We start from the raw sequence: 13,605 nt of genomic DNA, 5'->3' as shown, positions 1-13,605 counted from the left end.
TCACTGTTCTATATTTTTTCAGTTGACACCGATATTTCGATATTATTTATGGATTTATATTTCGTTACAGATTATACAACCCTCTCCAGTCAAGCTCCTGAAAAGGCAGTATATCCATGAAACATGTAGAGTATGATTGGATCTTGTCTGGGATTACCCCCCCCCCTACATGTTTCACGGATATACCACTTCTTCGGGAGTTTGACTGGAGAGGGTTATATAATCTAACTAAATATAAATCCATAAATAATATCAAAATTTCAGTGTTAATTGAAAAAAATAAATAACAGTGAATGTACCATTTCAAAAAATTCAATCAATAATCCCAAACAAAATAAACCCAGATCTTAATCAACTATATCGTACCTCAAATCCCCAAAGGAACAACGTGGCGGACTCACCAGTGATCACCCAGATGGAATGGAGAACAGGGCCAGAGAAAGCCTCCCGGGTCCCTCTCGAGTCAAACTCCTGAAAAAGGGGCTATATCCATGAAACATGTAGAGTATGATTGGATCTTGTCTGGGATCCCCCCCCTTTCAGGGGAGACACCACAGCCGACACCCGACAACCCAATCTATTAGAGGAGGGTTCGCATATTGTAATTTCCCAGTCTTGGATCCACCTCACAGAGGACCCTTTCTGGATATTTGTGATGTAATTTTATACAATAATTATTTTTTCTCCAGTCAAGCTCCTGAAAAGGCGGTATATCCATGAAACATGTAGAGTATGATTGGATCTTGTCTGGGATTCCCCCCCCCCCCCCCTACATGTTTCACGGATATACTGCTTCTTCAGGAGTTTGCTAGTTTATTGTGTTCAATTTTAGGACGAAGGTACCAAGGTAATTACTTAATACTTTCTGTAGCACATACCATATATGTTTAACTTTAGAGGCTGTTTAAATTTAATAAAAGTTGACATCCAACATTGACTTCTCCAATTATTTGTCTTCTTTTTCTTTATTCTTCCTTTTTATTATTATTATTATACAAGAATTTTTTTATTTTTTTAAACAAGGAACAGGAATGTGAATAAAACTCATACCTTGTCTTTTACATTGATTTCAGCTCCGTGCTGCTGAAGAAGATTCACAACATCCAACTTCCCGCCACGGCAGGCCCAGTGAATGGCCGTGCTATCCAACTACAAGGCAAAGAACAGGTAGAATTTTCATTGAACCATTTTCCGGCCGCAATACGTATATATACGTTGGGGATTGCAAGTGGCATCGTTTTTTTGCAGCGAGCGGCCGGCTTTCCCATGAGCCGCTGGACCCCCCCTGCCCCCTTTCCCTCTTCTGCCGCTCACTGGTGTTTGATGGGCTTACTGTTTCCTGCTCCTCCCATATGCGATCAAAGAGTAGATCCTCTCTGATCACCTCTATGGCCTTTGGGGACCGGAGTGACGCCATGACATCACTTCTGGTCCAGGCTGGCAGTAATTTTTTTTTTCATTTTTCTTAAAGCAAAAGTTCAAAAAAAATTTTTTTTAACCACTTCTTGACTGGAAGATTTTCCTCCTTAATGACCAGGCCATTTTTTGCGATTTGGCACTGCATTATTTTAATGGACAATTGCGCGGTCGTGCAACGCTGTACCCAAATAAAATTGATGTCCTTTTTTCCCCTCAAATAGAGCTTTCTTTTGGTGGTATTTGATCACCTCTGCAACTTTTTTTTGCGCTATAAACAAAAAAAAGGGCGACAGTTCTGAAAAAAAAAACAATATTTTTCACATTCTGCTATATAACATTCCCAAAAAAAAATTTAAAAATCGAAATTTTTTTACATTTTAGGCCAATTTGTTTTCTGCTACATATTTTTGGTTAAAAAAAAAATCACAATAAGTGTATTTTGATTGGTTTGCGCGAAAGTTATCGCGTCTACTAACTACGGGAAAGATTTATGTCATTTTTATTGTTTTTTCTTTTTTTCTAGTAATGGTGGTGATCTGCGATTTTTAGCAGGACTGCGACATTGCGGTGGACAGATCGGACCCCTAACTGACATTTTTGACACTTTTGGGGGGACCAGTGACATTACTACAGTAATCAGTGCTAAAAATATGCACTGGTACTGTAATGACATTGGCAGGGAAGGGATTAACACTGTGGGTGATCAAGAGGTTAAATGTAAGCCTAGGGGAGTGATTCTAACTGTGGGGGGGCGGGGCTTGTGAAATGATCATAGAGACATGTGTTCCTATATAGAAGGATCACAGGAGCTCTGTGATCATTCCAAAGAGAAGAACGGTCGGCTGTGTTTACAACAGCTGACCGTTCTTCTCTCTCAGCGGGGAGCGATCGCGGGTGTCAGGCGGCAATCGGAGCCGCCTGCCCCATGCATCAGAGTCCCCTCTGCCGAGTGGGGGCGGGCGCGACCTATACATACGTCGGTTCGCGCAGGAGCGATACAGCACTGTGTCACTTTAACCACTTGCCGACCAGCCGCCGCCGTCAGGTTCCCGCGAATCGCCGCACCTGTACAGCGGTTTGCAAGAGCGATCCTGGGGGCCGCCTTTGAGGACCGGAGTGACGCCATGACATCACTTCTTGTCCAGGCTGGCAGTCATTTTTTTTTTTTAAAAGCAAAAAATAAAAACAAAAATTTTTCTTTTAATATTTTGCCTTTAACCACTTTAGCCCCCCGAAGTTTGACCCCCCCTTAACGACCAGGCCATTTTTTTCCCCTGCGATACGGCACTGCGTCCCTTTAACCACTTGCCGACCAGCCGCAGATTCCCGCAAAATCGCCGTACCTGTACAGCGGTTTGCAAGAGCAATCCTGGGGACGGCCTTTGAGGACCCGAGTGACGCCATGACATCACTTCTTGTCCAGGCTGGCAGTAAATTTTATTAATTTTGTTTTTTTTTTAAAGCAAAAAAAAATTTTTTTTTAATCTGTTGCCTTTAACCACTTCAGACCCAGGAAGTTTAACCCCCCCTTAATGACCAGGCCTTTTTTTTGCGATACGGCACTGCGTCACTTTAACCACTTGCCGACCAGCCACCACAGATATACAGCAGCAGGTTCCCACGAATCGCCGTGCCTGTACAGTGGTCTGCAGAAGTGACCCTGGGGGCGCGCATGCCCACTTGCCAGCTGTGAAGCCGATCCACGGGGCCGCCGGGCACCCGCGATTGCTCCCCGTGAAGAGAGGATGGCGGTCTGCTGTTGTAAATACAGCAGACCGTTGTTCTCTCTGCTATCAACACAGAGCTCCTCCTATTTAGGAACACAGGTCTCTGTGTTGATTTCACAAGCCCATCCCCCTCACAGTTAGAAAACACCCCCTAGGCCAGTGATGGAGAACATTGGCACCCCAGAGGTTTTGGAACTACATTTCCCATGATGCTCAACTACTCTGCAGAGTACATGAGCATCATGGGAAATTAAGTTCCAAAACATGTGGGGTCCTGTGTGTTCCAATTTATCAGCTTACCGACCATATAACAGAGACAACGGGTGCCCTCCGCCTACCCGTAAAATGCCAGCTCACGTACTAGGTACACGATCTGGTGCAGCAGAGCCGCCTTGCCGCCGTTCGACTCTTTTATATGGTCGGCAAGCGGATAAATTACCAAACAAATATTGGAGTTGAATTGTTGGGAGAACCCGAACTTCCATGTTTTTCTGAGAATACGGCGGGCCGGTCACCGCTGTCATGTGAATGGATGGAGGAGTCCGGCCCGTCTCGCTGTCATACCCGGTCTCTCAAGTTGACGGACGCTCCACCGTCGAGGAGTTTCTTGATGATCTCTATGTGACCCTCCAGTGACGCTCTGTGAAGGCCGGTCCGCCGGAACTGCAACAAAAAACACGCCAAGGTGAGCTGATAGAGAGTCATAGAGAGTCATATAGAGTCATAGTGAGTCATATAGTGTCATAGAGAATCTTAGAGAGTCATATAGAGTCATAGAGAGTCATATAGAGTTATATAGAGTAATATAGAGTCATAGTGAGTCATAAAGAGTCATCGAGAGTCATAAAAAGTTATATAGAGTCATGGAGAGTCATATCGTGTCATATAGAGCTATAGAGAGTCATGGAGTCATATTGAGTCATAGAGAGTCATAGAGATTCATAGAGAGTCATAAAGAGTCATAAGGAGTCATAGAGAGTCATAGAGAGTCCGAGAGTCATATAGAATCATAGAGAGTCATATAGAGTCATAGAGAGTCAGGGAGTCATAGAGAGCCATAGAGAGCTATAGAGAGTCATAGAGAGTCATAGAGAGCCATAGAGAGTCATATAGAGTCATAGAGAGTCATATAGAGTCATAGAGAGTAATATATAGTCATATAGAGTCATAATGAGTCATATAGTGTCATAGAGAATCTTAGAGAGTCATATAGAGTCATAGAGAGTCATATAGAGTTATATAGAGTAATATAGAGTCATAGTGAGTCATATAGAGTCATCGAGAGTCATAGAGAGTCATGGAGAGTCATATAGAGCTATAGAGAGTCATAAAGAGTCATAGAGAGTCATGGAGTCATATAGAAACATAGAGAGTCATATAGAGTCATATAGAATCATAGAGATTCATATAGAATCATAGAGAGTCATAGAGAGTCACAGAGAGTCATAGAGAGTCACAGAGAGTCATAGAGAGTCATAGAGAGCCATAGAGAGTCATAGAGAGTCATAGAGAGTCATAGAGAGCCATATAGAGCCATAGAGAGTCATAGAGAGTCAGAGAGTCATAGAGAGTCATAGAGAGTCATAGAGAGCCATATAGAGTCATAGAGAGTCATAGAGAATCATAGCAACACTACAAGAATTACTTCCTAGAAAGATTACAGCATTTGTTACCCCAACACTTCATATTCCTGATATGTGGTGGCTGTACCATCTACTTGTATGAGAAAGTCTCCTGTTCTCTTTGTATCGCTTCCTTTGTGTGAAATCCCTGGGTGTTCCTGCCAGCTTTTCTATTAAAAACTGACCACACTAAGCAGGAGAGGACAGCATGGTCAGTTCTCCAGCTGTGCTGGTAACTCAGCCTGCTCTCCTCCGTCCTGACACCACCCCCCCCCCACTGCACAGCCATTCACTGGGAAGCTTAGTGTGCTGCTGTTTCTACTCCCCCTCTCATTCAGCTCTTTTGCAGCTGAGAACAAAGGGAATGTGATTACTTATAAAAAAAGGGTAAAAAATTTATTTATGTGATAGGAAAGAAAGAATATTGAAACATGTAAAATCCACAACAGTCCCAGTGATCCAAGGTTGATGGGCACTGATGAGGCGGCACTGATGAGGAGGCACTGATATGCAGCACTGATGGGCACTGATGAGGAGGCACTGATGTGCAGCACTGATGGGCACTAATAGACAGCACTAATATGCAGCACTGATGGGCACTGATGAGGAGGCACTAATGGGCACTGATCGGCAACACTGATATGCAGCGCTGATGGGCACTGTTGAGGAGGCACTAATATGCAGCACTGATAGGCAGCACTGATGGGCAGCACTGATGGGCAGCAATGATGGTCACTGATTGGCACTAATGGGGCTGCACTGATGGGCACTGATGAGGCGGCACTGATGGGCACTCATGAGGAGACACTAATATGCAGCACTGATGGGCACTGATAAGCAGCACTGATATGCAGCACTGATGGGCACTGATGAGGCAGCACTGATGGGCACTGATTGGCACTGATGAAGCAGCACTGATGAGGCAGCACTGATGAAGAAGCACTATTTTGCAGCACAGATGGTCACTGATATGCAGCACTGATGGGCACTGATATGCAGCACAGATGGGCACTGATATGCTGCACTGATGTGCAGTAATATGCGGCACTCATGGGCACCAATAAGAAGCACTTATAGACACTGATAGGTGGCATAGATAGGCGGCACTGATAAGCATTAATATATGGCACTGATGGGCACTGAAAGGCATCACTGATGGACACTGACAGGCAGCACTAGTGGGTAATGATGGGCAGCACTGGTGGGTACTGATTGGCAGCACTGGTGGGCACTGTTGGGGCTGCACTGATAATCAGGACACTGATAATCAGTGCCCTGATTGTCAGTGCACATGTCCCTACTGAGGAATGCTGCTTACCGGCTCTCCTCTCCTCACGCCTTGTCAGCATTAGGAGAGGAAAGCCACTAACCAGCATTTCCTCAATACACTGTGATCAGCCGTGATTGGACACAGCTGATCACATGGTAAAGAGCCTATGTCATAGGGGACACGGCACACCACCAATCTCCACGTGGGCATGCATGAATCATATGACCTCCTCCCAGAAGGAGAGTGCTCCCACCCATCCGTCATTTCACTATACGGCAGGTGGGAAGCAGTTAAAGCCGATTTCCAGGAATTCAGTTACTTTGTAATAACTACAGGCATGCTATGAGCTGAGCGTACCGAGGTGCCTGTCACCTCCTAGACTTATCCCTGTTATTTACATCTTAAGTTTATTGCTCCAGGACGATAAGTTCCGGAGCTCCAAAGCTGCTCACTGCGGGTCTCAGTTCCTTCAAAACCATAGTCGCTGAAACTGCTATGCCCGGCCCCTCCCCTCCTTCTGCCCATTCACAGAAGCCTTGGTATTATGTGAACTCATTCACAAAATACAAAGGCTTCTCTGAATGGGCAGTAGAGGGCAGGGGCGGGCGTAGCTTCTGTGTGTGCTTCTTTATACTCACAGCTTGAGTATGTCCCCAGGGCAGTGCAATAAACTGTCACCTATAAGTCATAGAGATAAGTCCCCAAGGTGACAGGCACCTAATTGGACGTCACTCATAGTGTGCCTGCACTTTGTGCAAAGTTGCTGAATTCCTGGAAATCAGGTTCAACTACCTTTTCTGGTCACATGTAACAGTGTTTGGTCATATGTAATCAGTATTTTTTTGGTTAAAAAGTAATTAGAACCCTTAAACATTAGATATCTTTTTTTTTTATAGGTAGAGGGCCCAGAGAATAAATTGGTGGATTTTGAAATTTTTTTATGTCACACGGTTTGCTCAGCGGTTTTTCAAATTCAGTTTTTTTTTGGGAAACAATACCATTTTTTGAATTAAATCAATACATAACCCAATTATTTTTTTTTGTAATAGATAAAAGATGAAGTTATGACGAGTAAATAGATACCAAACATATTAAACCAATACAGTAAACAATTAAGCGCTGCTTCTAAAATCACAGTATAAAAATCAATATTATAAACAGTGTTACATAAAAGTGCAAAATATATATAAAGCCCATAAGTGCATAATAAAGTGTCTTTGCTTGCTGAATTTTCCTGGTGCTCTCAGAGTGCCACTCCGTGCTCCCCTCCTGCAATCCCCACTCACCAGCAACAATGCCGGGACAAGGCCATCCAGCTCCCAGGGCAAAGATGCCAATCTGCGCCCCCCCCTTCCCTTAGGGTTAGGTTCAGGGTGCCCCCATCCCTGCAATAAACTATTGCGCCCAGGGCAGCTGTCCCTGCTACCCACCCCTTGTTCCAGCCCTGGATGCCCCCAAACCTCACATGATACCATAGTACCCAGGGCAGCCGCCCCTCCTGCCCACCGCTTGTCCCGGACCTGGATGCCCCCAAACCTCACATGATACCACAGTGCCCAGGGCAGCCCCTCCTCCTGCCCACCACTTGTCCCGGACCTGGATTTACCCGAACCTCACATGATACCACAGTACCCAGGGCAGCCGCCCCTCCTGCCCACCTCTTGTCCCGGCCCTGGATGCCCCCAAACCTCACATGATATCACAGTGCCCAGGGCAACTTTCCCTCCTGCCCACCCCTTGTCCTGGCCCTGGATGCCCCCAAACCTCACATTATACCACAGTACCCAGAGCAGCTGCCCGTCCTGCCCACCCCTTGTCCTGGCTCTGGATGCCCCAAACCTCACATGATACCACCGTGCCCAGGGCAGCCTCCCCTCTTGCCCACCCCTTGTCCCGGACCTGGATGCCCCCAAACCTCACATGATATCACAGTGCCCAGGGCAGCCTCCCCTCCTGCCCACCCCTTGTCCCGGACCTGGATGCCCCCAAACCTCACATGATATCACAGTGCCCAGGGCAGCTGTCCCTCCTGCCCACCCCTTGTCCCGGCCCTGGATGCCCCCAAACCTCACATGATACCACAGTGCCCAGGGCAGACTCCCCTCCTGCCCAACCCTTTTCCAGGACCTGACCAGCAATATGAATCAAGTAGGCATATAGTGCTCCCAGACACAAGATGTATAAAGCTATGATTCCTCTCCTTCTCCTCCAATCATAAGGTGCTAGGTATGTAGCGCTCCCTGGAGCGGGGTGTCCCTCTACGATTCCTCCCCTTCAGTCACAAGGCACTCATCAAATAGGTGCAAATGAGAGAAAGGTGCCCATAGTGTAATACCATTTGATTTATTAAAAGTTTAAAAGCAAATACACTTACAAGCAGTACATAAATCCAAGCATGTAAAAGCAGGAGGGGTTCGCCGCTCGGCGTGCATTCCAGCCACGCTGCTTGACGCGTTTCACCCCTCCTATAGGGCTCTTCAGAAGCTACAGGGCTGCAACACACCTAAATCTGCACCACAATATCCACTCTGCAACAAACCCCTCAATCCGCACTGCAAGGTCTGCCCTGCAACACACCAAAATCTGCACTGCAAGATCCACCCTGCAACACACCCAAATCCGCACTGCAAGATCCGCCCTGCAACACACCCAAATCTGCACTGCAAGATCCGCCCTGCAACACACCCAAATCCACACTGCAAGATCCGCCCTGCAACACACCCAAATCTGCACTGCAAGATCCGCCCTGCAACACACCCAAATCTGCACTGCAAGATCCGCCCTGCAACACACCCAAATCTGCACTGCAAGATCCGCCCTGCAACACACCCAAATCCGCACTGCAAGATCCGCCCCGCAACACACCTAAATGTGCACTGCAAGTTCCTCCCGGCAACACACTCAAATCTGCACTGCAAGATCCACTCTGCAACACACCCAAATCCGCACTGCAAGATCCGCCCTGTAACACACCCAAATCCGCACTGCAAGATCCTCCCTGCAACACACCCAAATCCGCACTGCAAGATCCGCCCTGCAACACACCCAAATCCGCACTGCAAGATCCGCCCTGCAACACACCTAAATGTGCACTGCAAGTTCCTCCCGGCAACACACTCAAATCTGCACTGCAAGATCCACTCTGCAACACACCCAAATCCGCACTGCAAGATCCACCCTGCAACACACCCAAATCCGCACTGCAAGATCCTCCCTGCAACACACTCAAATCTGCACTGCAAGATCCACCCTGCAACACAATCAAATCCGCACTGCAAGATCCGCCCTGCAACACACCCAAATCCGCACTGCAAGATCCGCCCTGCAACACACCCAAATCCGCACTGCAAGATCCGCCCTGCAACACACTCAAATCCGCACTGCAAGATCCGCCCTGCAACACACCTAAATCTGCACTGCAAGATACGCCCTGCAACACACCCAAATCCACACTGCAAGATCTGCCCTTAAACACACCCAAATCCGCACTGCAAGATCCTCCCTGCAACACACCCAAATCCGCACTGCAAGATCCGCCCTGCAACACACCCAAATTTGCACTACAAGATCCGCCCTGCAACACACCCAAATCCGCACTGCAAGATCCGCCCTGCAACACACCCAAATCCGCACTGCAAGATCGGCCCTGCAACACACCCAAATCCGCACTGCAAGATCGGCCCTGCAACACACCCAAATCCGCACTGCAAGATCGGCCCTGCAACACACCCAGATTTTCACTGCAAGATTCACCCTGCAACACACCCAAATCCGCACTGCAAGATCGGCCCTGCAACACACCCAAATCCGCACTGCAAGATCGGCCCTGCAACACACCCAAATCTGCACTGCAAGATCGGCCCTGCAACACACCCAAATCCGCACTGCAAGATTGGCCCTGCAACACACCCAAATCCGCACTGCAAGATCGGCCCTGCAACACACCCAGATTTTCACTGCAAGATCCGCCCTGCAACACACCCAAATCCGCACTGCAAGATCCACCCTGCAACACACCCAAATCCGCACTGCAAGATCGGCCCTGCAACACACTCAAATCGGTACTGCAAGATCCGCCCTGCAACACACCCAAATCCACACTGCAAGATCCGCCCTGCAACAAACCCAAATATGCACGGCAAGGTCCCCCCTGCAACACACCCAAATCCACACTGCAAGATCCGCCCTGGAACACACCCAAATCCGCACTGCAATATCCGCGCTGCAACACACCCAAATCCGCACTGCAAGATCCGCCCTGCAACAGACACAAATCCGCACTGCAAGATCTGCCCTGGAGCACACCCAAATCCGCACTGCAAGATCAGCTCTGCAAAACACCCAAATCTGCACTGCAAGATCTGCCCTGCAACACACTCAAATCCACACTGCAAGATCTGCCCTGCAACACACTCAAATCAGCACTGCAAGATCCGCCCTGCAACATACCCAGATTTGATCTGCAAGATCCGCCCTGCAACACACCCAAATCCACACTGCAAGATACGCCCTGCAACACACCCAAATCCGCACTGCAAGATCCGCTCTGCATCACACTCAAATCCGCACTGCAAGATCCGCTCTGCAAAACACCCAAATCTGCACTGCAAGATCTGCCCTGCAACACACCTAAATCCGCACTGCAAGATCCGCCCTGCAACATACTCAAATCCGTACTGCAAGATCCGCCCTGCAACACACCCAAATCCGCACTGCAAGATCCGCCCTGCAACACACTCAAATCCGCACTGCAAGATCCGCCCTGCAACACACCTAAATCTGCACTGCAAGATACGCCCTGCAACACACCCAAATCCACACTGCAAGATCTGCCCTTAAACACACCCAAATCCGCACTGCAAGATCCTCCCTGCAACACACCCAAATCCGCACTGCAAGATCCGCCCTGCAACACACCCAAATTTGCACTACAAGATCCGCCCTGCAACACACCCAAATCCGCACTGCAAGATCCGCCCTGCAACACACCCAAATCCGCACTGCAAGATCGGCCCTGCAACACACCCAAATCCGCACTGCAAGATCGGCCCTGCAACACACCCAAATCCGCACTGCAAGATCGGCCCTGCAACACACCCAGATTTTCACTGCAAGATTCACCCTGCAACACACCCAAATCCGCACTGCAAGATCGGCCCTGCAACACACCCAAATCCGCACTGCAAGATCGGCCCTGCAACGCACCCAAATCTGCACTGCAAGATCGGCCCTGCAACACACCCAAATCCGCACTGCAAGATTGGCCCTGCAACACACCCAAATCCGCACTGCAAGATCGGCCCTGCAACACACCCAGATTTTCACTGCAAGATCCGCCCTGCAACACACCCAAATCCGCACTGCAAGATCCACCCTGCAACACACCCAAATCCGCACTGCAAGATCGGCCCTGCAACACACTCAAATCGGTACTGCAAGATCCGCCCTGCAACACACCCAAATCCACACTGCAAGATCCGCCCTGCAACAAACCCAAATATGCACGGCAAGGTCCCCCCTGCAACACACCCAAATCCACACTGCAAGATCCGCCCTGGAACACACCCAAATCCGCACTGCAATATCCGCGCTGCAACACACCCAAATCCGCACTGCAAGATCCGCCCTGCAACAGACACAAATCCGCACTGCAAGATCTGCCCTGGAGCACACCCAAATCCGCACTGCAAGATCAGCTCTGCAAAACACCCAAATCTGCACTGCAAGATCTGCCCTGCAACACACTCAAATCCACACTGCAAGATCTGCCCTGCAACACACTCAAATCAGCACTGCAAGATCCGCCCTGCAACATACCCAGATTTGATCTGCAAGATCCGCCCTGCAACACACCCAAATCCACACTGCAAGATACGCCCTGCAACACACCCAAATCCGCACTGCAAGATCCGCTCTGCATCACACTCAAATCCGCACTGCAAGATCCGCTCTGCAAAACACCCAAATCTGCACTGCAAGATCTGCCCTGCAACACACCTAAATCCGCACTGCAAGATCCGCCCTGCAACATACTCAAATCCGTACTGCAAGATCCGCCCTGCAACACACCCGAATCCGCACTGCAAGATCCGCCCTGCAATACACCCAAATCCACACTGCAAGATCCACCCTGCAACAAACCCAAATCTGCACGGCAAGGTCCCCCCTGCAACACACCCAAATCCACACTGCAAGATCTGCCCTGGAACACACCCAAATCCGCACTGCAATATCCGTGCTGCAACACACCCAAATCCGCATTGCAAGATCCGCCCTGGAACACACCCAAATCCGCACTGCAAGATCCGCTCTGCAACACACCCAAATCCGCACTGCAAGATCTGCCCTGGAGCACACCCAAATCCGCACTGCAAGATCCGCTCTGCAAAACACCCAGATCTGCACTGCAAGATCTGCCCTGCAACACACTCAAATCCGCACTGCAAGATCTGCCCTGCAACACACTCAAATCAGCACTGCAAGATCCGCCCTGCAACATACCCAGATTTGATCTGCAAGATCCGCCCTGCAACAAACCCAAATCCACACTGCAAGATCTGCTCTGCAACACACCCAAATCCGCACTGCAAGATCGGCCCTGCAACACACTCAAATCGGTACTGCAAGATCCGCCCTGCAACACACCCAAATCCGCACTGCAAGATCCGCCCTGCAACACACCCAAATCCACACTGCAAGATCCGCCCTGCAACAAACCCAAATCTGCACGGCAAGGTCCCCCCTGCAACACACCCAAATCCACACTGCAAGATCCGCCCTGGAACACACCCAAATCCGCACTGCAATATCCGCGCTGCAACACACCCAAATCCGCACTGCAAGATCCGCCCTGGAACACACCCAAATCCGCACTGCAAGATCCGCTCTACAACACACCCAAATCCGCGCTGCAAGATCTGCCCTGGAGCACACCCAAATCCGCACTGCAAGATCCGCTCTGCAAAACACCCAAATCTGCACTGCAAGATCTACCCTGCAACAAACTTAATTCTCCACTGCAAGATCCACCCTGCAACAAACCCAAATCCGCACTGCAAGATCCGCCCTGCAACAAACCCAAATCTTCACGGCAAGGTCCCCCCTGCAACACACCCAAATCCACACTGCAAGATCCGCCCTGGAACACACCCACATCCGCACTGCAATATCCGCGCTGCAACACACCCAAATCCGCACTGCAAGATCCGCCCTGCAACACACTCAAATCCGCACTGCAAGATCTGCCCTGCAACACACTCAAATCAGCACTGCAAGATCCGCCCTGCAACATACCCAGATTTGATCTGCAAGATCCACTCTGCAACAAACCCAAATCCACACTGCAAGGTCCGCCCTGCAACACACCCAAATCCGCACTACAAGATCCGCCCTGCAACACACCCAAATCCGCACTGCAAGATCCGCTCTGCAACACACCCAAATCCGCACTGCAAGATCCGCTCTGCAAAACACCCAAATCTGCACTGCAAGATCCACCCTGCAACAAACTTAATTCTCCACTGCAAGATCCACCCTGCAACAAACCCAAATCCGCACTGCAAGATCC

The 13,605-nt window shown here is 49.1% G+C and overlaps 1 protein-coding gene across 1 annotated transcript in view; it reads right to left on the bottom strand.

Moving 5' to 3' along the window:
• The window catches only part of ANKRD2 (ankyrin repeat domain 2), a 79,313-nt gene that overhangs the window by 17,619 nt on the left and 48,089 nt on the right, over window positions 1-13,605 (bottom strand). The window contains exons 5-6 of the mRNA XM_082269269.1: window positions 3,711-3,809; window positions 1,051-1,149 (exon numbers count right to left, since the gene is read on the bottom strand). Coding sequence (XP_082125395.1) covers window positions 1,051-1,149; window positions 3,711-3,809 — 198 coding nt within the window. The remainder of the gene's footprint in view (window positions 1-1,050; window positions 1,150-3,710; window positions 3,810-13,605) is intronic.

This window comes from Pelophylax lessonae (genome assembly GCF_965119305.1).
Source record: "Pelophylax lessonae genome assembly, chromosome: 9".
In the NCBI taxonomy this organism is placed as follows: Eukaryota; Metazoa; Chordata; class Amphibia; order Anura; family Ranidae; genus Pelophylax; species Pelophylax lessonae.
This window is presented reverse-complemented; position numbering and strand designations above follow the sequence as displayed.